We start from the raw sequence: 25720 nt of genomic DNA on the forward strand, positions 1-25720 counted from the left end.
GAAGCTGGCATTACAGGCAGTGTGGCTCAACCACAAGGCCAGCCCCACTTGCTGGCTAGTTGTTCACCCACAGAACCTAGCCCAGTGCGTTTCCTACCATCGCTACTCAAGGTTATTGGGAAAATGAGTCTGCCAGGTGACTGCGAGCAGCTAGAGCTGTGCTGTGAACAGGGGGAGTGTGAGGGAAGGACTCCATGTGAGCATTCAAGAACCATCCCCACTCAGCCTGGCTCCGCCGCCCGCCCATGTCCCCAGGGGTGGACGAGTAGGGGGAGAAAGGAGAAAGCGTCCACTCCCAGGACCCGCCTGGTATCCACGGCCTTGGAGGTTCGTGAACACGCACAGATACGTTCTCTGGAGCTGACGTTGGCCGTGTGCTGTCACAGAGGGTGCTGCTGGGCATGACCTTGTGCACGTCCCAGGAGTGCAACCCCAGGGGCGCAGGGCCCCATCACACTGTGGTTTCCACGGTGGTGACGCCAGTCACAGCAGTGCTTCAGAATCGTGGCCTGCCTCCTCTCCGGGACGTGGCCCCGAGTGTTGGAAATGTCTCTTCCTCAGCTGCTGGGCGGTACACGCGTGTTCCTCTTTATGCTTCGGATTTTCAACATGCTTCAAGCGCATGCGCATGTCACATAGTGGGGTTGAAGTGTGGGGAGATCGCTATGCTAAGTGAAATAAGCCAGACCCAGACAGACTTATTTGTCCTAGTTGAAAATACAGGGAGAGGCCGGCGCCGTGGCTCACTAGGCTAATCCTCTGCCTGCAGCGCTGGCACACCGGGTTCTAGTCCTGGTTGGGGCGCCGGATTCTGTCCCAGTCGCTCCTCTTCCAGGCCAGCTCTCTGCTGTGGCCTGGGAGGGCAGTGGAGGATGGCCCAAGTCCTTGGGCTCTGCACCCGCATGGGAGACCAGGAGAAGCACCTGGCTCCTGGTTTCGGATCAGCGCGGTGTGCCGGCCACAGCGGCCATTGGAGGGTGAACCAATGGCAAAAAGGAAGACCTTTCTCTCTGTCTCTCTCTCTCACTGTCTAACTCTGCCTGTCAAATTAAAAAAAAAAAAAAAAATCAAGTAGGGGTGGGGCTTGTGGTACGGCATGTTAAGCCTTTGCTTGAGTCACCGGCGTCTCTCCCCAGAGTCCCTGGAATTCAGTCTCACCTACTCTTCAGATCCTGCTCACGCACCTGGGAGGCAGCGGGTGATGGCCCAGTACTTGGGTCCCTGCTCCCCACATGGGAGACCTGGATGGAGCTCCCGGCTCCTGGCTTCGGCCTGGCCCAGCCCTGCCTGTTGCAGACATTTGGGGCCTGAGCCAGCAGAAGGAAGATTGATGTCTTTGTTTCACACGCTGCCTTTCAAATAAATAAATCTTAAAAACAAACAAATAAAATTCCACTAGTGATAGCTAATACTATTGCTATTTTTAAAACAAGAATCAGATATAGAAATTAATTGACTCGTGTGGATCTGGAGGTAAGAGACTAGCTTTTTTTTAATTGACAAGTGAACTATGTATGTATTTGTGCTGTACAATATGATATGTTGATATGTATATTTTGAGAATGCCACATCAAGACATTTAAAAATTCTTTTTTTTTTTTTTTTGGACAGGCAGAGTTAGACAGTGAGAGAGAGACAGAGAGAAAGGTCTTCCTTCCGTTGGTTCACTCCCCAAATGGCTGCTATGGCCGGCGCACTGTGCCGATCTGAAGCCAGGAGCCAGGTGCTTCCTCCTGGTCTCCCATGTGCGTGCAGGGGCCAAACACCTGGGCCATCCTCCACTGCCCTCCCGGGCCACAGCAGAGAGCTGGCCTGGAAGAGGAGCAACTGGGACAGAATCCGGCACCCCGACCGGGACTAGAACCCAGTGTGCCAGCACCGCAGGCGGAAGATTAGCCAAGTGAGCCATGGTGACGGCCTAAAAATTCTTTTAAAATCTTTATTTATTTATTTGAAAGGTAGAGTTACAAAGAGGGGGAGAGAGAGAGAGGTCTTCCATTCACTGGTTCACTCTCCAAATGGCTGCCATCAGCTAAGGCTGGGTCAGGCTAAAGCCAGGAACCAGGAGCTTCTTCCGGGTCTCCCATGTGAGTGCAGGGGCCCAAGCACTTGGGCCATCTGTTGCTGCTTTCCCAGGTACATTAGCCGGGAGCTGGATCAGAAGTGGAGCAGCGGGGACATGAACCTGTGCCCATGTGGGATGCTGGAGTCACAGGGGGCAGTTGGACCCACTACACCACAGCGCCGGTCCCCTAGCTGGCTGGTTTTTAATCATCGTTGCCTTGTGACTGGCCAGCAGAGAGCCTTGCTGCAGCTCTCCCCACCCAGATCGCTGTTTATGACGTGTGTCTGTTGACGTGCTAACTTGAGACTGTGAATCTAAAAGGACTGGGGGGGACCCCAGCTGCTCCCCACCTCACCCTTACCCCCATCTGCACTCATCACGTGACCCCTCCCACAGAGAAGCCTTTGTAGCAGTGACGTCACCGTGTCCTCACGTGCTCCCTGGAAGCCGGGCCACTCTGAATCTGTGATGTCTCCCAGGCCGGAGTGGAGAGAGAGCTGGTGACATCCTGCTACCCCCGCGATCGGAATTGTCCATCCTGGAGTGCAGCTTGCGACCCAGAGCCTGTGTTTAGAGCCGGCCCGGGCTCCAGGCCCTTCTGTTCTTGTCTCCAGCTGTAGCCACCCCCTGCTGCCCCCAGGCGGTTTTAGCAGGTTTTAGCAGGAAGCTGGAAGAGAAGCAAAGCCGGGACTTGAACCCAAGCTCTCCAGCAGGGGATGCTGGGTGTCCCAAGCGGCAGCTCACGCCTGCACGGAGCACCTGCCCCACCCCTCGTCTTTGTCTTCTACGCTCAGCCAGCTTTTTCAAGAAAGTGCTCTGCTAAGATATCCACACACCATACCATTCAGTCACATTCAGTAGACAAAGCTCGCATCTGCTGGTTCACACCCCACATGCTGAAAGAGCTGGGGCGGAGCCAGGGCTGAAGCTAGCAGCCAGGAGCTCAGCCCAGGTCTCCCACGTGGGTGGGAGGAGCCCGACCACCTGAGCATCACCACTGCTTCCTAGGGAGTCAGGAGCCAGAGCCGGGGGTTGAACCCAAGTACTCCGGACTGTGTGTGTGTGTGGGGGGGGGGTGTCTGAGCCGCTAGGCTAAACGCCCACTCCCACAACTTAAGAGGCCGGATGCGTGAAGGCCACGTGACCCACCTGTGAGAACAGAAGGCCCTCCTCAGCTACTGCTGGCCCTCAGGGATGGAGAACCAGAACATTCCCACCACCTGCAGGCTCTTTGATTTTTTTAAAGATGTATTTATTAATTTAAAGGACAGAATTACAGAGAGCAGAGGCAGAGAGAGAGAGAGAAAAAAAAAAGTCTTCTATCCGCTGGTTCACTCCCCAGTTGGCCACAACAGCCGGAGCTGCACCGATCAGGAGTCAGGAGTCAGGAGTTTCTCCCGGGTCTCCCACGCTGGGGTGCTTGAGCCCAAGCCCTTGGGCCACCTTCTACTGCTTTCCCAGGTGCATTAGCAGGGAGCTGGATCAGAAGTGGAACAGCCGGGACTCGAACCAGATTCCATATGAGATGCTGGCGCTGCAGACCGGGGCTTTAACCCACTGTGCCGCAGCGTCAGCCCCTCTTCTTTGATTTTTATAAGGAAATGTAAGAGATACAAAGAGATCCTGACCAACCAGCCCCTTCCTTTTTAACAAAAGACATGGGGTCTTTGTAGTTTCAAGACATTCTCATTTATGCTACTTGGTTTGAAAGCATCCTGGGAAATAGCCGGATAGAAAAGGCAGCTGGTATGCCCCCTCTGTGTGTGGGGTGACTGACGTCAGTGACGTCGCCTGCCACAGGTCGCACAGCTGGTCCTTGCCAATGTGAACCCCAGACCTTCAGCTCACCATCTACTCTTGATGCTGATGTCTTTTCGTTTCACTCTGTTGAAAATGCCCTGGGAAGGAGGAAGGGGGGAGATGGGGCCGTGGTGGAGGTGAGCAGGGAGACGAGGAACAGCAGGACTGGAGACCTAGAAAGGTATGGATTGAAATTCAGGCTCCTGGGGCCAGCGCTGTGGCTCAACAGGTTAGGCTGCTCCCTACAGTGCCAGCATCCCGTATGGATGCCAGTTCAAGTCCTGGCTGCTCCACTTCCCATCCAGCTCCCTGCTAATGCACCTGGGAACGCAGCAGAAGATGGCTCAAGTGCTTGGGTCCTTGCACCCGTGTGGAAGACCCAGAGGAAGCTCCTGGCTTTGGCCTGGCCCAGCCCTGGTCATTGAGGCCATTTGGGGAGTGAACCAGCGGATGGAAGACTCCCCTCTCTTCTCTGCCTCTGCCTCTCTATAACTCTGCCTTTCAAAAAATAAAATAAGTCTTTATTAAAACAGAACAAAAAGTTCAGGCTGCCTAGGTGAGGCTCATAAGCTTAGGAGGGTGAGGGCCCAGGGCTTCTCAAGGCCAAGGGGCAGGGGACCCCAGGCAAGTGCATGAGAGCCTAATGAGCTCTGTCCACGGAAGACGCGCATGGCACTTGTGGTCGGCACGGAAAGGTTGGTGGAGTAGAGTGAGGAGCTGCTCGTTGGAGGGGTGGAGTCTGCAGAGGCCCGAGTCAAAGCAGTGATCCCGCTCTTACCATCGTCAGGGGGCATGGCTGACACAGCTTCGTGTGCCGTGGGGGCCTTCCCGCTGAAGACCCACGGAGCCAGGACGGCTGTGCTTAACCTTCCTGGGCTCAGGTTGGGTGAAGCGTGGGCAGCCGTGGCCGTGGGAGCGGGTGAAGAGGCTCTGATGGGACAGTGGCGGGCTGGGGGGGGGGGCACCTGTCTGCGAGCATCCTTCCTCCCGGGCTCAGCACAGGACCCCTACCAAAATGGGGTCTGAAGATCTACTCTCAGACAAGGTGGGCCAGAGAGCTTCTCTGTGTCCAAACCTGGGACAGAAAGGCAGGGGGAGACTGCAGTGACGTCTGAGGCTTTGTGGCTGGCTTTGTGGCCTGCCATGGGGAAAGAGAAGTCTGTTTTCCATAGCTTGCTTTGAGGGAGAATGAGGGGTAAGAGACAGGAGGCCAGGAGACCGTCAGAGAGAATTCCCTCGAAGGTACAGTTCCCTGGGCCCGGCATCAGTAATGGATCCTTGTGTGCTTACATTACACTGGAGAGTGTTGGGTTCCTGTAACACAAAGGCCCGGAGCTGGTGTCAGCTGCCGTGGCTGAAATGGTAGCAGCAGGGCTGTTTTAGTCTGTTTCTCTATTCTGCCTTCCACAAAGCTGGCTTCGTCCACGTGGGAACACTGTGGTGTAGGGTCTCTCCTCATATGTGTAAAATGGCTGCAGCAGTTCCAGACTTCACACTGTCATCCCACGCTGTTCCCAGAAAGACTTGTAGCTATTGCAGAAGAGGAAGGAAGTGCCTGTTCCCCAGAAGTCCCAGCAGACATCTACTGGGTTCTTGTGGGCTATGCAGGTTGATGTGTCTGACCCCCACCCCCCCACCGGAGTAGGGAAGGGGCCAAGTCCACCCAAATTACATAGTTAAAATGCAAGCAATTGCTTTTCTTTTCTTTTTTTTTTTTATACAATTGATTTTATTTATTTGAAAGGCAGCATGACAGAGAGAGGAAGAGAGAGAGAGAGAAAGAGAGAGAACGCATTTCCATTGGCTGGTTCACTCCCCAAGTGGCTGCATCGGCTGGGACTGGGCCAGGAGGCTGAAGGCAGAGCCTGGAGCTTCCTCTGGGTCTCCCCTGTGGGCGGCAGGGATGCAGATCCCTGGGCCATCTACTGCCTTCCCAGGTGCATTAGCAGGGAGCTGAATCAGAGGCGGAGCAGCTGGGACTCGAACCAGCGCTCAGATAGGGGGTGCGGGTGCTGCCATGGACTCCACCCACGGTGCCACAGCGCCTGCCCCAAGAAATCGCTTTGGAAAGGAAATGTAGGGGCCTTTGTGCTAGGCAGTAATGACAGAAGCGCCCCCTCCCGACTTGGAGGGACGAGGGCGTGAGGTCCTGGCAGCCGGAGCCCGGCGTCACCTTGGCCGTGCCTCGCCTTTGCAGGTCGCCGTGGCCAACCTCGGCGAGGCCGTGCAGGACGCAGACTTGCTGGTGTTCGTCATTCCCCACCAGTTCATCCACAGGATCTGCGACGAGATCACCGGCCGGGTGCCCAAGAAAGCGCTGGGAATCACGCTGATCAAGGTGATGGGCGGGAGGGCGTGGCCGTGTTCGGGTTTCTCCCTGGGCTTTGAAAGGTGCCTGGGCGGAAATGAAAACTCGCATGGCGCAAACTTGCTGTGCTCAAATTTAGGATGAGGGCTGCTTCCTGCGGTTGCTCAGAGGGGCTCAGCCCGCTGTCTGGCTCCAGCCGGGGAGCTCGCCCCTGGGGGTGCCCACTCCGGGCCTGCTCCCTACAGTGGGGGCTTTTTAAAAAACCTGGCATCCTAGGCCGGCTCACTGCTAACTACATCCAAAACGGGCACCTTCTCCACTTGCTTGTGGGCTTCGGCTGGAGTCCCAGCTACAGACCTCTGACTCCGCCCTCGCTGGAGGGCCTGGTCTGGTTATAGCCACATCAGGTAGCTCCAGGCGCCGATTGGCTCCAGGCCAATCAGAAGTGGCCGACATCCTTAGACCTGCCGCAGCTCGGCCTGATTGAGTTAACAGTGCGGGTGTGTGTGTATGTGTGTGTGTTTATCACAAAGGAATCTTTTCAATGTGTGATAACTGAATTTCAGCCTCATTGGCTCCCTGGGCAGTCTTGCGGATTTTGTTCGATGCATATGCAACTCCCAGAAATGAATCTGCGAATTTCACCAAGTAGCCAGGTGGAAAAAGCGTGTGTGTCTTCCAAGAGTGTTCCCGGGTGTGCAGAGGTGGGGACTGGGGAAGCAGACTGCAGCGACCCGGGTTCACCCAGCGGCCGAGCAAGTTGGTGCCCACGTGCTGTGCGGCAGGGACCCAGGCTGCAGCAGGGCGCTCACACAGCCCCGGCTTGCATCTCTAGAGCAGAAATGTCGCAGAGTACCCCAGCAGGGAGGAATGGTACACTGCCACCCAGAGCCTTTCACCAAAACCAGGAAGTAGTAGGACAATCGGGAACAGCAAGGGAGCGGCCGGCTTGGGGTGCAGCGGGTTAAGCTGCTGTGTGCAACACCGGCACCCCATATCCCAGTGCTGGTTTGAGTCCCAGCTGCTCCACTTCACCGGCGCTTGGGCCCCTGCCACCCACATGCGGGCCCAGGATGGCGTTCCTGGCTCCTGGCTTCAGCGTAGCCCAGCCCTGGCTGTTGTGGCCATTTGGGGAGGTGAACCAGTGGATGGAAGCTCTAAGTCTCTCTCTCTTTCTGCCTTTCGAGCAAATGAATAAATAAATCTTTAAGGCATGGAGAGAAAGGCCAGGGAGGAATGCATATGGCGTTCAGGTCGGGGTTCACTCTGGGGAGCAGGGAAGAATGGGAGGAGGAGAAGGAAGTTGGAGAGAGACGCGGGACTTCAGTGCTGTCAGTCCTGTTCCGTTTCTTGTTTCTTTCTTTTTTAAAGATGTATCAATCTGAAAGGCAGAATAATAGGGGTAGGGGGCAGAGAGAGAGAGCTTGCACCCACTGGTTCATTCCCTAAGTATCCCCATCAGTCTGGGCTGGGCCAGGCTGAAGCCAGGGGCCAGAAACTCCATCCCGATCTCCCTAGTGGGTGGCAGGAACCCAAATACTTGGGCCATCCTCTGCTGCCCCCCAGGCACGTGAGCAGGAAGCTGGATCGGAAGCAGAGGCAGGACTCGGTGCCAAGCACTCTGCTGTGGGATGCCGGCCTCTCGAGCCACGGCTCAACCTGCTGCACTACAACGCCCAGCCCCAGGTTCCCTCCCTTAGTCTGAGTGCCAGCTTCATTTTATTCTGTTTGTCTTACTTTTTCTTTAAAGAGCATGTATAACACATACATGTTCACTCTGGTAGCTAAGAGATGCTTTGCAAGTTGTATATGCCATTGGGCGTCTGAATCTAGATTACTCGTAGAGCAAGGACCCCGTGGCTTCCCCCCTAATGTCTCCCCACGGTCACAGGGCATAGACGAGGGCCCCGAGGGGCTGAAACTCATCTCCGACATCATCCGAGAGAAGATGGGCATTGACATCAGCGTGCTCATGGGAGCCAACATCGCTAGTGAGGTGGCCGCGGAGAAGTTCTGCGAGACCACCATCGGTAAGCCTGCCGGGACCCCCAGGGTGTCCCCGTGGGGGCTTCTCCCCGCCCTGCAGCCAGCCCCATGGAGCAGCGGGGCTCGAGTTTGAATCTGCTGTTTGCTGATACAGTCAGCTCTTTCTATGCTTCTGTCATTTAAGGTTTATTTATTTATTTGAAAGGCAGAGTTACAGACAAGAGAGGGAGAGACAGAGAGAGAGGTTCACTCCCCAGATGGCTGCAACTGCTAGAGCTGAGCTGATCCGAAGCCAGGAACCAGGAGCTTCCTCCAGGTCTCCCATGTGGATGCGGGGGCCCAAGCACTTGGGCCATCTCAGCTGCTTTCCTAGGCCATTAGCAAGGAGCTGGATCGGAAGTAGAGCACCAGGACTCGAACCAGTGCCCATGTGGGATGCCGGTGCTGCAGGCAGAGGCTTAACCCACTGTGCCACAGCGCTGGCCCCGAGAGTAAGACTTTCAGATGTTTTGAAAAGCTTGCTGAACTTACTTCTACGTAAACAATGTGAGTCATTTCTTCTTGACGGTTCTGGGAAAGGCAGCTCTGAGAGGCCCGGTCCCTGAGAAAGGGGATGCCCTGGAAATCGTCACTCCAGGTTCTTACGTCCACACGTAAAGAGGGCGTTTTAGCTTTGTGCACTCGTCCCCTTTAAAAATACAGGGATTGGAGACACCATGCTGGCACAGTGGGTTAAGCCGCTGCCTATGCCAGCATCCCATATGGCTCCTAGTTTGAGTCCTGGCTGCTCCACTTCCAATCCAGCTCCCTGCTAATGAACCTGGGAAGGCAGTGGAGGATGGCCCAAGGGTTTGGGCCCTGCACCCGCATGGGAGACCAGGAGGAAGCACCTGGCTCCTGGCTTTGGATCGGCACAGCGCCGGTCGTAGTGGCCATTTGGGGGGTGAACCAACGGAAGGAAGACCTTTCTCTCTGTCTCTTTCTCTCACTAACACTATCTGTCAAAAAAAAAAAAAAAGCCAGGGGAGCTCGAACTTCCCCTCTGTGGGCTGGGAACTGAGCCTGCTGAACCAGCGGGCAGCAGGTGGCCAGGAGGAAAAGTGCCCGAGTGTTGGGTGTTCTGATGTGCCAGGACCAGAGCCTGGAGCTCACGGAGGGCCCCGCGGTGAGGCTGAAGGGCCCTCTTCATGGGGGAAGGAAAGTGGGAGTGGATGATTCTCAGGGGAGAGGATGAGCCTGGAGAGCAGTCCATGGCCTGGGAGGAAGTCTCTGGGCTCCAGGGGTGGTGCTTGGTCCCAGTCTCTCCCTCTGGGAGGAGTCGCGTGGAAGTCCCTCCCGGCTGTGCTCTTGGGTCGAAGCCCAAAGCCGCGCTCTTGGGGCATTGTTTTCTGAGTGGTGCTGATAGGGGTCAGACTGCTCCCCCAACTCCCTGAACTCAGGACTTCTTATTACATTTCCCAATTGCTTTTTAAATTTTCAAGATTTATTTGCGATGCTGATGGCCACACAGAGAGACAGGAAGACAGAGTCCCCTTCTGCTGGCTCACTGCCCAGTCACCAGCTCGTTTTTAATTATGGTAGATTCAGGAATCTTGGCTCACTTGAGTCTTCTCTAGAGAAAGAACTCACTAGTTTGTTATTTTGTTTTGTTTTAAATTCAGTCATGGTGAGCCGCAGCGCCCCCTTGTGGTGAGAGCGCCCTTCCTTCCTGGGGCCGCAGACTCTGAGACTGGATTCAAAGCCTGGTGTTTGGCTCAGTGCTGAATGTCTAGGATGTCTGGGCCCCTTGTGGAACATCTAACAAACACGAACTCAGAGACTAAAATAGAGGTTTTTAAGCACCTTTGTTGAATAGTTAGATTATCTTTAAAGCTGGTAAGACAGAGAGGGGGTTGTCCTGTCCCTGGTTCATGGTGAGTTTTGGGAACTCTCCCACATGACTGTTGGGCTTTACCTGTTCTGTACAGGTGGCCTGGGCCCCTGCCACATCATTGCTTATGGCTGGTAGTGATGATAAAGTTAGCACTTCATCATCCTTGCTTTAGAAGTCATACTTCTAAAAAGGCACATTTGGGGCTGGTGGGGCGCAGGTTAAAGCCCCAGTCTGAAGCCATATGGGCACCGGTTCTAGTCCTGGCTGCTCCACTTCCAATCCAGCTCTCTGCTTATGGCCTGGGAAAGCAGCGGAAGATGGCCAAGTGCTTGGGCCCTTGCACTTTCGTGTGAGACCTAGAAGAAGCTCCTGGCTCCTGGCTTCGATCAGCTCAGTTCCAGCCATTGCAGCCATTTGGGGACTGAAAAAGCAGATGGAAGACCTCTCTTTCTCTCTCTATCTCTGGCTCTACCTCTCTCTGTAAATCTATCTTTCAAATAAATAAGAATAAATCTCTTTCTAAGAATTATTTTATTATGCCAGCGCCGCAGCTTACTAGGCTAATCCTCTGCCTGCGGCACCAGCACACTGGTTCTAGTCCCGGTCAGGGCGCCGGATTCTGTCCCGGTGGCTCCTCTTCCAGGCCAGCTCTCTGCTGTGGCCCGGGAGTGCAGTGGAGGATGGCCCAGGTGCTTGGGCTCTGCACCCCATGGGAGACCAGGAGAAGCACCTGGCTCCTGCCTTCAGATCAGCGCGGTGCGCCGGCCATTGGAGGGTGAACCAACAGCAAAAGGAAGACTTTTCTCTCTCTCTCTCTCTCTCTATCTCTCTCTCTCTCTCTTTCTCACTGTCCACTCTGCCTGTCAGGAAAAAAAAAAAAAGAATTATTTTATTTATTTGAAAGAGTCACAGAGAGAGAGAGAGAGAGAGAGAGTTCGATCTTCCATCTGCTGGTTCACTCCCCAGATGGCCACAACAGCCAGAGCTGAGCTGATCCAAAACCAAGAGCCAGGAGCTTCTTCTGGGTCTCCCATGTGGGTACAAGGGCCCAGGCACTTCAGCCATCTTCTGCTGCTTTCCCAGGCCATAGCAGGGATCTGGATCGGAAGTGGAGCAGCCAGGACTCAAACTGGCACCCATATGGGATGCTGGTGCTGCAGGCCCCAACATTGTGTCACTTCTGAGTGTATTTTTTTTTTAAATTCAGAAAGCAGCTCCCATCTGCTAGTTCTCTCTCCAAACACCTGTAGCAGCTACACTGACTCAGGCTGAAGACGGGGGCTGGGAACTCAGGGCAAGGTCTCCCACGAGGGCGGCAGGAACCCAGTCATGTGAGCCACTGTCACTGTCTCCCTGGGTGTACATTAGCAGGGAGCTGGAATGGGAGCCAGAGCCAGGAACTGAACCCCGTCACTCTGATAGAGGATGGGGTGAATACCTGATTGTATGGGTGTAATCTTAGCAGTCGTACTTGTTTTTCCCCCAAAGATTGATTTATTTAAAGACAGAGTTACAGAGAGAGAAAGAGAGCTAGAAGGAGAAATCTTCTATCTGCTGGTTTACTCCCCAGATGGCCACAATGGCCAGGGCTGTGCCAGGCCGAAGCCAAGAGCTTCTTCTGGGTGCTGGGGCCCAAGCACTTGGGCCATCTTCTGCTGCTTTCCAGGCGCATTAGTAGAGAGCCAGATTGGAAGTGGAGCAGCCAGAACTCAAACCAGTGCCCATTTGGGATGCCAGCACTACAGGCTATGGCTTAACTCTCTGTGCCACAGTGCAGGCCCATCAGTCATATTTTTTAAAAAAAATATTTATTTAGGCCGGCGTCGCGGCTCACTAGGCTAATCCTCCGCCTTGCGGCGCCGGCACACCGGGTTCTAGTCCCGGTTGGGGCGCCGGATTCTGTCCCGGTTGCCCCTCTTCCAGGCCAGCTCTCTGCTGCGGCCAGGGAGTGCAGTGGAGGATGGCCCAAGTGCTTGGGCCCTGCACCCCATGGGAGACCAGGAGAAGTACCTGGCTCCTGCCATCGGATCAGCGCGGTGCGCCGGCCACAGCGCGCTACCGCGGCGGCCATTGGAGGGTGAACCAACAGCAAAAGGAAGACCTTTCTCTCTGTCTCTCTCTCACTGTCCACTCTGCCTGTCCAAAAAAAAAAAAAAATTATTTATTTTATTTGAAAGGTTGAATGACAAAGAGAAAGTGAAAAATAGAGAAAGAGCTATGAGGTTCAATCGGAGGTCTGCAGCCCTGGGTGCCTGTAGCAGCCGCCTGGGAGCTGCAGCCGGTGTCCAAGCCTGCCCCGGGCAGACGGTGGCTTAGCTGGGCTGAGGGGCAGCATGGGCGCGGTGTCTTTGGAGCTGCTGGGTGATGGCTAGGTGCTGACAAGCTTGGGAAGAACGGCCCTCCTGCCTCGAGGTGCCAGGTGCTCCGAGCGCTTTGTGCCACCCTGGCGTGGAGGTGTCAGCCTGGCAGCCCAGCTCCACGGTGAGTCCATTGCCACCCTGCTGCTCAGAGCCCGGCTAAGGAGGGCAACTGGTTGCCTCCCCCTGCCCCTCAGCAGCCAGGACACATTCCACACCACCCATAAGTGCAGGTTTTATTTAGTTTGTCCTCGGTTTTTTATTTTAATCGGAGATCTCCAAAACTACACGAAAATTATAAACATGCAGAAACATCAGAGCTCTCATCATCGCGTCCCAGGCCCTGGCTCAGAGGAGAGGAACAGGAAGTCCCCACGGTGTTCATGGCAAATGTGTATTATGGAAGAACTACGCACGAAGTTCAAAATTTCCATTTTGCTTTTATTTATTTGGGAGACAGAAATCTCCCATCTGCTGGTTTGCTCTCCAAATGCCCACCACGGGCAAGGCTGGGCCAGGGCAAAGCTGGAGGCCCATAACTCCGTGCAGGTCTCCCGCGTGGGTGGCGGGGACCCGAGCGCTTGCGCCGTCCCTGCTGCCTCCCAGGGTGCGCGTCTCCTGGAATTGGGAGCAGGGCTGGGATCAAGCCCAGGCGGTTCAACGTGGAGTATGCGCATCCGAGTGGCCTCTGAACTGCGGGGCCCAGTGCTTGCCAAAACAAATCCATCTCTTAATTTCCACTGTATTTGAGAGAGAGAGAGCGCTTCTCTCTGCTGGTTCACTCCCCAAACGCCCACAGTGGCCAGAGAGAGAGAGAGAGAGCGCGCTTCTCTCTGCTGGTTCACTCCCCAAACGCCCACAGTGGTGAGAGAGAGAGAGAGCGCTTCTCTCTGCTGGTTCACTCCCCAAACGCCCACAGTGGTGAGAGAGAGAGCGCGCGCTTCTCTCTGCTGGTTCACTCCCCAAACGCCCACAGTGGCCAGAGAGAGAGAGAGAGAGCGCGCTTCTCTCTGCTGGTTCACTCCCCAAACGCCCACAGTGGCCAGAAAGGCCAAAGCCTGCAGCTGGGAATGAAATCCCGGTGTCCCCCTTGGGTGGCAGGACCCCAATCACATGAGCCATCACCTGCCGCCTCCCAGGGGCTTCATTGGCAGGGGAGTGGAGTCAGGAGCCAGAGCTGGGGACCCAGGCGCTGGACCCAGGTGCTCCCATGTGGGATGCGGGCATCGTGACCAAATCCCCACCCCCACACAAGGACTCCCCGAGTGCATTTGCATCCCCGTACGTTTAGGGAAGGCACACGGCGACACCACATAGCCATGCTATCCCGTGTTTGAGAAGAACCATTCATATTCAGCAAGTTAAAGACGCGTATCCGGTTGTAACTGATCACCCCCCCCGGGGGGGGGGATTTCAAGAGCGTTTCCCCCTTCTGTTTCCGCTCTCGTGTATTTACCACCTTTTCCACGACAAACGCGTGTCCCTTCTCCAGCCGGAGGCCACGGGACAGCTGAGCTGAGCAGCGATGGTTAAACTGCTTTTCTCCGACCTGTCGACAGGCAGCAAAGTCATGGAGAACGGCCTCCTCTTCAAAGAGCTCCTGCAGACCCCGAACTTCCGGATCACTGTGGTCGATGACGCCGACACGGTGGAGCTCTGTGGTGCCCTGAAGGTAACGTCAGCCACGCGGAGGCGCTGAATCCGGCCGGGCCGCTGGCAGCGTCATCGTGCGGGACCCTGCAGAATGGGCTCTGTGTCCCAGGCATGCTCTCTGGGGAAGAATAGTGAATCGGGAGCCTTGTTTATCACTTCCTCTCGGGCTGCAGCTTCCCCAGCCGGTCGAGTTCCCCTCGGCCCTGTTTTTGCTTTTGCTTGTAAATACGGGAGATTTCTGAGGCTGTGTTTGCTGCAAAACGGATGGCATTAATATTTGGATTTTCCTAGAGGTCCACCCAGGAGCCAGTGGTTGCCCTCATTCATTGATTTCTCCTGAGAGCTTTTTCTGGGAATAGCTTTATCTTTGCCCCCTGGAAGGACAAGGTCCCCGCGTGGGAGTGTCAGACACACACCTTTCACACTGAGCTGTGGATCTCAGTGGCTTCTCTTTGTGACTCATGGGTGGGACAAGCATCCATTCTTCAGAACACAGTGGGAGGGGACCAGGAAACAGAGCCCCGGGGCTCAAAGGCTGGTTCACATCAGGTTACCTCGGTTACTTATCATTGGATCATTAATGAATTTGCAAGGCCAAGACACAGAAAACTCCCATCTGCTAATTCAATCCCTAAATGCCTACAAAGCTGGGGAGGAGTTGGACCCAGCTGAGGCCAGGAGCTGGGTGAGTGACAGAGACCCAACTACTTGAGCTGACACCTGCTACCTCCAGGGGGCATGTTTGCAGGAAGCTAGAAACCGGAGCAGAGCTGGGAGTCAAACCCAGACACTCCAGTAGGGATGCAGGCACCCCAAGTGGCCTTTTACCACTGCACCATACTTCCACCCTGTTACTTTTTATTTTTTTTCTAAGATTTATTTATTTGGGGCCGGTGCTTGTGGTGTGGCTGGTAAAGCCATCGCCTGCAGCGCTGGCATCTGATATGGGCAGCGGCTGCTCTACTTCCTATCTAGCTCCCTGCTGGCGTGCCTGGGAAGGCAGCAGAAGATGGCCCAAATACTTGGGCCCCTGCACCCACGTGGGAGACCTGGAGGAAGCTCCTGGCTCCTGGCTCCTGGCTTCGGATCAGCGCAGCTCCAGCCGTTACTGCCATCTGGGGGTAGTGAACCAGCAGATGGAAGATCTCTCTCTTTTTCTCTCTCTGTAACTCTGCCTTTCAAATCAAGTAAATAAATCTTAAAAAAAGAGAGAGATTTATTTGTTTCTTTGAAAGGTAGAGTTACAGAGAGGCAGAGGCAGAGAGAGCGAAAGAGAGAGAGCGAGTGAGCTTCCATCCACTGGTTCACTCCCCAGATGGCCACAATGGCCAGAGCTGTGCCGATCCGAAGCCAGGAGCCAGAAGCTTCCTCCGGGTCCCCCACACAGGTGCAGGGGCCCAAGGACTTGGGCCATCTTCTTCTGCTTTCCCAGACCACAGTAGGGAGCTGGATAGGAAGTGGAGCAGCCAGGACTTGAAGCAGCATCTATATGGGATGCCGGCACTGCAGGCAATGGCTTTACTCACTACACCACAGCACCATCCTCAAGTTACTTAAAAAAAAAAAAAGATTTATCTTTATTTGAAAGGCACAGTTACAGGTTGGGGAGTTGGGGGACAGAAATCTTCCATCAGTTGGTTCACTCTCCAAATGGCTACAGTGGCTAGGGCTGGGCCAGGCTGAAACTAGAAGCCAGAAGCTTCATCCAGGTCTCCTACATGAGTTCAGGGGCCCAAGCACTTGGATCATGGTCCACTGCTTTCCCAGGTGCATTAGCAGGTAGCTGGATAGGAAGTGGAGCAGCTGGGACTTGAACCGGCACCATACGGGATGCTGGCATCACAGGCAGAGGCTTAACCTGCTCTGCCACAACGCCGGCCCCCAAGTCATCTCTTTTTTTCTTTTTTTCTTTTCTTTTTTTTTTTTTTTTTTTTTTTTTTTTTGACAGGCAGAGTGGGCAGAGAGACAGAGAGAAAGGTCTTCCTTTGCTGTTGGTTCACCCTCCAATGGCTGCCGCGGCCAGCGCGCTGCGCTGATCCGATGGCAGGAGCCAGGTGCTTCTCCTGGTCTCCCATGCGGGTGCAGGGCCCAAGCACTTGGGCCATCCTCCACTGCCTTCCTGGGCCATAGCAGAGAGCTGGCCTGGAAAAGGGGCAACTGGGACTAGAACCCGGTGTGCTGGCGCTGCAAGGTGGAGGATTAGCCTATTGAGCCACGGCGCCGGCCCAAGTCATCTCTTTTGTAGCATAAAAGAATCTGAGCTCCTGTGAGACAGTTAGGCCGCCTGCAGGCAGGAGCCCCAGACAGGTGAGAAGTGCAGAGGTCCCCACTCCTTGTCATTAAGTCGTGCGGCAATCCTTGGAGGCAAAGTTTCAAACCATTGGCTAAAGTTAGTGTTGTATGTGTGAGGTCATGATGGACGGCGAGCATGTAGCAAATTAAAGTCAATTGCAGGCTTAGGCTCCCAGCCGCACACACTGTGTTCCTAATTGCTGGCGTGGGTGCTCTTCCTGTGAGGAGATGCTGTCACTCTGTGTAGTTTTGTTGATTGAGATTTTATGTTTTTAATAGACTTTCATTAAACTAATGACCACTGGCCAGCAGGGGGCGCCATGAGTGCCAACCCCAGCCCTGGAAAGCTTGAGGCGTCGGGAGCCCCTACTGGGCTGGCCTTAGGTCTCTCCTGTTTGCTGGGGGAAGCTAATCAGTGGGCGTGCACCTGCTGCCTTGGGGAACATGGTTTAGGGGGGCCACCCCTCCCTCCCGCTATCCTGTGAGCTCTGAGGTCTCTGAAAATGGAGAAGCGGGCACAGCGGTGGTTTCTGAGTCCCCCCATTGCCCCGGACAGATAAGGAGAGCCATGTGCAGAGGGGGGTCATGGGCCCAGGGCAGCAGGGGTGGCGGGGGTGGGAACTTGGTTCCTGCGGCCCCCATGCTGTGTTCCTTGGTGGCTGTGCTCACTTGGTGTTGCCCGTTGTATCCAGTGTTGTGACAAAAGCAAAGTGGGTGTCAGAGCCCAACACGAGAAGCAGTGGCCAGGTGTCGCCTTTATGGTGCAAGTGGTGGTTTGGCCACTGCTTCTCCCGATTGTACAAGTGTCGTCTTCGCTGGGTTCCACACAATGGAAAGGGGTAAAGAAGAAAGCTGTAAAGGAAATCACTAGAATTCCTGTGTGCTGAAATAACCCCCGTCAATGTTTGCTGTGTACATTTGGTAGGGGCTGCAAACAGGGCGATCCATCTCCCACCTGCCACTGAGGCTCAGGGCCAACACCTCTGTGACAAAAGACAGGAGAACAAGAGAAAAGCCACGTTATTGTATCTGATCATAGTTCTGTGTGACAAGGGTGCCTTCGGGGTAAAGACCCAGGGACCTGGGGCTACCTGGCTGTTTGTAGCTTGGGCAGCCACGTGGGGACGCAATGGGACAGAAAGGGTGTGACCCGTGGAAACGGGGGGCAAGCCAGCCAGGCCCCTGGGCTGCAGCACCTCTCCCTCGGGGCTGCAGGGTACGCTTTCTGGGGCAGGGGTCTTACCTTGTCCCAGGCCCACGGTTGCGTGGAAAGGCGGGGGGAGGGTTGGAGTGACATGCGCAGGTCTCAGGGCAGACTCCAGGGAAACGGGGCTCTGGTGTCTCCTGTCGGCCTGGGGAGGAGGAGTTGTCATTTCTGTGGCTTGCCTGGGGGAGAAGGGCAGGAAGGGGCAGAGAGAAACCTGGTTTCCGCCATCAGCCCTTTGAGGTCTGCTTGCAGGAGCCCCAGCGCCTCCCAGACTTTGCACCGTGCAGGCCAAGTGCACACCTCTGCTCCAAAACTAACGCTGGTCTTCCCATTCCTGTGGCTTCCTGGTCTGACTGTTATACAGATCGCTAGCAGCCCTTAGTAGTCTTCGCCATACAAGATGATCACAAGGTCTGTGATCCTGTCCGTGCTAAAGAGCTGGGCACCGGGCTGACGGGACAGAAGCTCCAGTGTGGGACGTGGGCATCCCAAGCAGCGGCTCCACCTGTTGGGCCACAGCACCTGCCCCGAGACTCAGCATCTTAACTCCTGAGTCACACTCTACAGAGTTGCCTGCCCACAGTCACCGAGGGAGGTATACCACTGTAGCCATAGCCGCACCTTTTGTGATGTCTCCAAACTGCCCCAATGCCAGTAGACTGAAGAATGAATAAGTAAATTGCAGTATCTTCACACCGTCGTATAGCAGGTAAAGCTACCATGTGCAGTGCCAGCATCTCATATAGGTACTGGTTCAAGTCCTCGCTGCTCCACTTCCAATCCAGCTCCATGCTAATGAGCCTGGGAAAGCAGTGAAAGATGACCCAAGTGCTTGGGCCCCTGCACCCACGTGGGAGGCCAAGAAGAAGCTCCCAGCCTCTGGCTTTGGATCTGCCCAGCTCCAGCCATTGTGGTCATTTGGAGAGTGGACTGGTGGATGGAAGACCTCTCTCTATATATATATACTCTGACTTTCAAATAAATAGACAAATCTTTAAAAAAATCCAAAAGGTATAGTTTGTCCCAACAGTGTTTGATCAAAGACGACTGTTAGCCCAGGCCCCTCAGCCACTAACCCTACTGACCCCAAATGTGGGATCCTTTTGATGGGAATATATAAGCCCTATCACTTCTGTCAAAATCACTCATTCATACAAGAACATCTTTTTTTTTCTTTTTTTATTTTTGACAGGCAGAGTGGACAGTGAGAGAGAGACAGTGAGAAAGGTCTTCCTTTTGCCGTTGGTTCACCCTCCAATGGCCGCCGCAGTAGGTGCGCTGCGGCCGGCGCAGCGCGCTGATCCGATGGCAGGAGCCAGGTGCTTCTCCTGGTCTCCCATGGGGTGCAGGGCCCAAGCACTTGGGCTATCCTCCACTGCACTCCCGGACCACAGCAGAGAGCTGGCCTGGAAGAGGGGCAACCGGGACAGGATCGGTGCCCCGACCGGGACTAGAACCCATTGTGCCGGCGCCACAAGGCGGAGGATTAGCCTAGTGAGCCGCGGCGCCGGACAAGAACATCTTTTAAAAAATGTTTATTTGAGAAGCAGAGACTGAAGAGAGAGCTCCCATCACTGGTTCAGTCTCCAGATGCCCAGAATGGCCCAGGAACTCCATCCAGGTCAGCTTCCTAGCTGGCAGGAACCCAGTCACTGAGCCATCAGCACTGCCTCCCAGGGCAGGAAGCTGGGTCAGGACCCGGAGCTGGGACTGGAAGCCAGGAGGCTGATGTGGTACATGGGCGACTATGCAGCATGTCGACTGTGGACCCAGCACCTGCCCCGGGCTGAGCATTCCAGGGGGGAGCTGCTGCCTCCTCCCACTCTACAGCAGGTGCTGACCTGGCACCCGGGGCTCTGTCCTCTACAGAACATCGTGGCCGTGGGAGCCGGATTCTGCGATGGCCTCCGCTGTGGCGACAACACCAAAGCCGCCGTCATCCGCCTGGGCCTCATGGAAATGATTGCCTTTGCCAAGATCTTCTGCAGGGGCCAGGTGTCCACTGCCACCTTCCTGGAGAGCTGCGGGGTAGCCGACCTGATCACCACCTGCTACGGAGGGCGGAACCGCAGGGTGGCCGAGGCCTTCGCCAGGACAGGCAAGGTAGCCTCCCGCCCGGCCCCATCCCCACTCTCCGTAGCTCCCACCAGCATCCCTTGTGGTTGGGCCTGTTCTGTTAGCGCTGTCCCCGGCCCCTGGCCTGTGTGTATCTTCCCATGGCTGCCTGCAGAGGGCGCCACCCTCTTCCCCCATCTCACTCTCCCCTGAAGGCAGGGTCTTCTCTGGTCTGGGCCTAGGTTAGTTTTTGATCTGTATTTCAGACCATTGAGGAATTGGAGAAGGAGATGCTGAATGGGCAGAAGCTGCAGGGACCTCAGACTTCTGCGGAAGTATACCGCATCCTCTCACAGAAGGGACTCACCGACAGGTAAGTCTCCCGTCGTCCTGGGCCCAGGTCCCTGGGCTGCCAGTCCCATGCACTAGTGTGTCACAGGTGCACCCACAACTTTGCTGAATCTCCTCCAACCTCGGGTGAGGTGAAAGCATCTACCCACCCGTCCCGGGAATGAGCATCTACACCACACCCAGCCTCGCTCAGCCTGTGAGGCCTGCGGACACTGCGTGGAGCCTCTAACCCCAGTTGGCCTTGTGGGTATGTGTATGTTGTGGGGTGGGGGTGTTGGGTGAGGCCGCCATGCCACAAGATTGACATTTTTCAAAAAGGATGACTTTTTTGGCTTAAGAAAATGGTATTCCTGTTCATCAAATGCCAAGCAACTCAGCAAAGAGGGACAGGCAGTTAGCCGGGACCTGTGCTGAGGTCCAACGTGCAGTCCCTGGCGCCCATGGACGCATGGGTGTCTACATCATCCTCCCCAGCCCTCCAGCTGATTTGGGTGTTGCAGGTGAGCTGAGGTCAGCTTGTTCTGCCCCTGACTGTGGGGTAAGCCCCGTAGCCCCCCACGGAAGCTGCTCAATGCCGCCCCCTGACCTTCCAGCCCCCAGCCCCATGGTTCCCCTGGATCAGGATCCGACTCCACCTTGTAGAGTCTCTCCCTGTGTGTGGCATGTGTCCTTAACTCCGCTTAGTGCTCCGGGGGAGGGAAAGTGCAGCTGCTGCGGCTGCCTGCCTGCAGGGGGAGGAAGCTGCTCGCTGTGTGGACGCCGCCCATCACCACTAGTCCCGGCGACTTTCTGTCTTAAACCTTTGGCTGTGTCCCCCTCCTCTGTCCCATCAGGCTGGTGGCCTGTGGGTCCCCGCCCACATCCTGACCTTACCCTGCCCCTCGCAGGTAAGCCAGCTGAGGCGGCCCCAATCGGAAGTTGTAATGAGGACGGACAGGGAGTGGTCTTCCCGCTTTAACATTCCCCTGGGTTTTTCTGAAGTGGCTTTGGGATCCGCCAGGGAGAGTTAGAAACAGGCCACCAGAGGAGGAGAGGCACCTTTTAACCAGGGCTAAAGGGAAATGCCCTTGGCCTGCCTGGCTGTCTGGCCCCGCCCAGCAGCAGGCGCTAATGCCAGCACAGCACATGCGAGTGGTCGGGCCTCAGGGAATTCTTAGATCTGAACAGCAAATGCCTGTGTGTCCTAGTGGCCTCCGAGCGTGCCTCTGCCCGGGCTCTGTGGGTAGCAGGGCTGGCTGGGCAGGGGTCTGGGTGCATCACTAGGCCCTGGGGAGCGTGGACTGGCGCCGGGACGCTGCCTGTTCTAACGAGCAGCGTGGGCGAGCAGATGGCGCTGTGTTCCCGGGCCCGTCCGTGTTTTCTTTGACTGGAGAGCGAGCAGCTGTGTCTGTGTTCGCTGACCCTGCTGTTTGGTCGGAGGTGACACCGCCCGCCCACAGAAGCCACAAGGCCAGGACCAGACTGACCGTCCTCTCCCTGGATCTCTTTGTCCCTGCAGCCGTCGCTGCTGGGGCGTCCCTCCGTCCCCTCCTCCTGCGTCCCCCTTCTGTACTGCTCTAGAAAGAGCAGTCGGCAGGAGGGCAGCAAGTTCCTATTTGTAGCTGTTCCGTGCCCCTTCTGTCCTTGTACACATAGTAAAAACGGTAGACCAGTTGATCGCCCTGACCTTGCTCCTCCCCGAGGCCTTGGGCTGGCACCAAGGTAGACCCCTGAGTCTGGCTCCCACTTAACCCCCAGCGGGGCATCCTGGTAGCCCTGCTGTACCTGCTTGAGCTGGACACGCCCCCCTTTGGGGCCTCCGTCCTCCGCGGCTGCGGACTGTCCGCCAGCTGGGAAGGCCCCCGCTTCGCCCACCTCCCGGGGGCATTAGAGCTGAGCGGGGCTTCAGCTGTCCCGCGTTGGCGTCCCTTGCACATGCGTCTCATGAGCACATGCGGGCACGAGGGGCCTGCCCCGATTTCCTTCAGCACCAGGCTTGCGTTCTCCTGCGGGCGTGGCTTCTCCTGGGGCGGTGCAGGCGTGGCTGCCGCCCGCTTCTCCCTCCTGGGTCCTCTCTCCCCACCTCCAGCCCTCCCTGAGGCAGCCAAGGGCCCCCCTGGATGCCCTCGGTTGAACCTAGCCACCTCCCTGAAGGCCCGGCCTGCGAGCGCAGCCCCCTTCTGAGATGCCGGGGGCGAGGGCTTTCATCGTAGGCACAGGGCCGGGCACGGGTTGCCAGCTCCAGAGGGCACAGCACGCACCTCATCCTCAGCCCTCCGTGTCCCTGACTGGGGATGGCTGACGCTTTGGTATGCGTCAACCATGACTCTGAAATGTCTTTTGTTGTACCTGCACTTGTAGAGAAAGCTCCCAGAACCCCCCGGGCCCCATAAGCATTTCTGTATCACAGAAATTGGGTGCTATGGTCTGGTGTTGGGGTGTGGGCTCCAGAGTCAGAGACCGGGCCTCCGTCTCCTTGTCTCTAGGATGGGGGCGAGACTGTTTTCTACCCTGTAGGGTCAGTGCAAGGCCTGCACCAGCCACTTCTCTGGACAAGTCCTGCCTCCACACTCCGTTCTCTGCTCAGCTTCCTGTCTATGTCAGTAATTGGGAAATGCTGGTTTGCAGAGCTGGGAGTGCTTTGGGCTGCTAGGGTGGCTCAGCAAGGGGCGTGGCAGTGGGTGGGGTGGGTGTTGGCTCCGTGGCTCTGGTTAAGAGTCTCTGCTTAGCCTTCCCTGAACCTCAAGATGGCTGCAGCAGCTCCCACCATCACACACACTGCTGCACTCAGGGAGGGAGCAAGAGCAGTGGGGCAGCAGGTCTCTCCCCCCAGTACGTCTCAAGGAAAGATTCTCCAGAGGTCTTAGATCTGGCTGGCTCGAACGGGTCACGTGGCTAGTTCTATGAGAGAAAGGCGGGAGATACACGTGTGAGGCTGTATCCACCCTGGTCAGGGGAGAGGCGGGATGGGGAAGGCTTTAGGTGGCCGGTCAGCACCTGCCACGCTGTGTAGTTCCCATGTTAGGATCAAGGAAACTCAGACATGGAAAGACAATGTTCCAGCTCTGAGGCTCACTCACAAGAACCCCCTGGGCAGATACTCCCTGGGCGCTGTGCCTGGCTGTGCGCTGTGCCAGCTGCAAGGTGGACTCGGGCCCTGTGACCATCTCGTGGCGGCATTGAGGAGCCATCGCTCGCGTGCCCCCCGTGGGCTCATGTGCACCGTGCCCTGGATGTGTCAGTCCCCAGGACTTGGAGCAGGCCCGTGTGTCCAGCCCCATTTTACACACGAGCGAGCCGAGGCAGAGCGCTTGGCGAACTTCCCCAGGGTTAGTCCGACCCGACTGCAAAACACAACAAAACATTCCACTTCTTAAATCCATAATGAAAAGAAAAAAGGAGAAAAGAAATAAAGCCACGGTGATAGACTCTCATAGAGATGTGATCTGTCAGCGCTGTTGTGTTGCTAAGTAACACTGTTGTTACAGATGCTACCCAGCTCATTTTCAGAATGGACTCTAAGATGCTATTGATTCTGTCAGACTCGCTTTGGGCTGTGTGTGTGTGTGTGTGTGTGTTTAAAGGCCTGCCAGAAATTAGTTTGGTTTTTTGTTTTTAAAGCGATTTCTATCGCTAGAAGCAAACTTGCGGAGCCAGCCGTTCCCTGGGTGCGAGTTTTCTTCTCTTACAGTGGATTCTTCCCAGCCCACTGCTTTGTACCCTCAGCCATCCCCGCCCCTCACTTAAATCCGTGTGCACGTCTTGGAAGAACAGGCCCAGGAAATCGAGGTGCCCACGTGAGGTCAGCGCCCGGCTCATCGTGGGTGCCCACTGTGGTCCTCGCGGGCACGCCCAGGCCCGAGTTACTGTGGCTGTCCTTTGTGGAGCGCGGGGACAGCACCCTGCCCCTGTGCATTTGTAACTAGTGACACAACCTTGGACTAGAACCGGGGCCACGACTTCTTGGTAAAAATGCCCGCCGTTCACCCTCCAGACTTCATCATCGTGGGCCTGGTGGACCCAGGGCCTCACTGCCGCGGTGCAGAGGCTCAGTGCAGACCGGACATGCAGAAACGGGGAAGTGGGCGCCGTGGTTTCATAGGAGCGAGCAAGTGCAGTGTGGGAGGCAGACTGCGGGGTCAACAGATGGCCTCACTTCTCTCTCCCCCTCCCCCTCCCCTCTCCCCCTTCCTCCCCTTTTCTCCCTCTCCCCCTCCCTTCCTCTCTCTACCTCTCTCTCCCTCCCCCTCTCTCCTTCTCTCTCCCCTCTCCCCCTCCCACTCTACCTCTCTCTCCTCCCTCCCCCTCTCCCCTCCCCATCTCCCTCCTCCTCTCTCTCCCTCCCTCTCCCTCTCCTCCCCTCCCTCCCCCTATCCCCCTCTCCCTCTCTACCTCCCCTTCTCCTCCCTCCACCTCCCTCCCTCTCTCCCTCCCCCTCCCTCCCTCTCCCCTCCCTCCCCCTCCCTTCCCTCTCTCTCTACCTCTCTTCCCTCTCCCCCCCTCATCCCCCTCCTCCTCCCCCTCTACCTCTCTCCTCCCTCCCCCCTCCCCTCCTCCTCTCCCTCTCCCCCTCTCTCTCTCCCCCTCCCCTCTACCTCTCTCTCCTCCCTGCCCCTCTCTCCCTCTCCCTGTCCCTCCCTCTCCCCTTCCCCCTCTCCTCTCCTTTCCCTCTCCCTCTCCTTCTCTCCCTCTCCTTCTTCCTCTCTCCTCTCTCTCTTCCCCTCTCTCTCCCACTCCCCTCCCTCTCCCCCCACTTTCCTTCTCCCTCTCTTCTCCTCCCCCTCCCCTTCCCCTCCCCCTCCCTTTCCCCTTCCCCTCCCCCTCCCTCCCTCTCCTCTCCTCTCCCTCCCTCTGCCCTCTCCCCGCCAGGTTCCCGTTGTTCACCGCCGTCTACCAGATCTGCTACGAAGGCAGACCGGTCCAGGAGATGCTGTCTTGCCTCCAGAGCCACCCAGAGCACATCTAAAGCGAATCACGCCGCGCGCCGCGCTCGGGCAAGTTCTGCCTTTCTCGTCCGTGTCGTGGCTCGCGTGGGAAAGCAGGACTTGGCAGCAGGATGCTTGTCTGACGGTCACCCCGTTGTGGATGTGCGTGAATTTTTACAGGTGCACTGAGGAGTTCACTGGCGGAGACGCACGTGTGGACGTGGGCGTGTGTGTGCAGCTCCCACTCTCTGGATGTCTCCACAGCAGATTAAATGCCCTTTTATAAACGGCTGGGGAGTCCCCACGGCGGTAGCCTTGGAGATCGGAACTGTCTCAGCCAGATGTTTTAGATGTTGTTCATCACGTAGTTTGATGATAAATTTAATCCACATCCAGCCGGTAGGTAGACGGCGGAGTGCGTTTCGGAGATGAACGTATTTAACTCGCAATCACTCCAAGCCAACCGAATTAACCCTTTGATTGGGGGTTGATTGATCCTTTTTAAACAATTAGCTCTTTTTAATCAGAGACTCCACATCCTACCTGCTCCTTGCCGTAAGGCTCTGTGCCGTTGGCCTCTCTCTTCGCTGGCTGCCGGCGTGTGCTTTGTAAGGGCTCGGCACTGGCAGCCGGCAGGAACCTCGGCTGGGATTTTTCCTGCCGGGACCGTCTTTCTTCTGCCTAACAAGGGATGGTGCCAGGAGTCGCGGGCAGCGCTCCTCCACCTGGTCCTCAGAGCAGAGGCGTCGCCCACCTCCCAGGGGGGCTCGGCGATGCAGGCTCCCAGGTCCCACCGGCGCTCCGAGACGGTGTGGTACCCGGGCTTCCCCAAGCCTTGGCCCCCAACACTCTCTGCAGCCGAGAACCAC

At 56.3% G+C, this 25720-nt stretch overlaps 1 protein-coding gene across 1 annotated transcript in view; it reads left to right on the plus strand.

Annotated features, from left to right (window-relative positions):
• The window catches only part of GPD1L (glycerol-3-phosphate dehydrogenase 1 like), a 43626-nt gene extending 18672 nt beyond the window's left edge, over positions 1-24954 (plus strand). Inside the window, exons 3-8 of the mRNA XM_062215721.1 lie at positions 6063-6203; positions 8065-8203; positions 13949-14061; positions 19411-19644; positions 19863-19969; positions 24796-24954. Coding sequence (XP_062071705.1) covers positions 6063-6203; positions 8065-8203; positions 13949-14061; positions 19411-19644; positions 19863-19969; positions 24796-24892 — 831 coding nt within the window. The 3' untranslated portion in view covers positions 24893-24954. The remainder of the gene's footprint in view (positions 1-6062; positions 6204-8064; positions 8204-13948; positions 14062-19410; positions 19645-19862; positions 19970-24795) is intronic.
• The last annotated feature ends 766 nt before the right edge of the window (positions 24955-25720 follow it).

The sequence above is a fragment of the Lepus europaeus genome, chromosome 2 (genome assembly GCF_033115175.1).
Source record: "Lepus europaeus isolate LE1 chromosome 2, mLepTim1.pri, whole genome shotgun sequence".
NCBI lineage: Eukaryota > Metazoa > Chordata > Mammalia > Lagomorpha > Leporidae > Lepus > Lepus europaeus.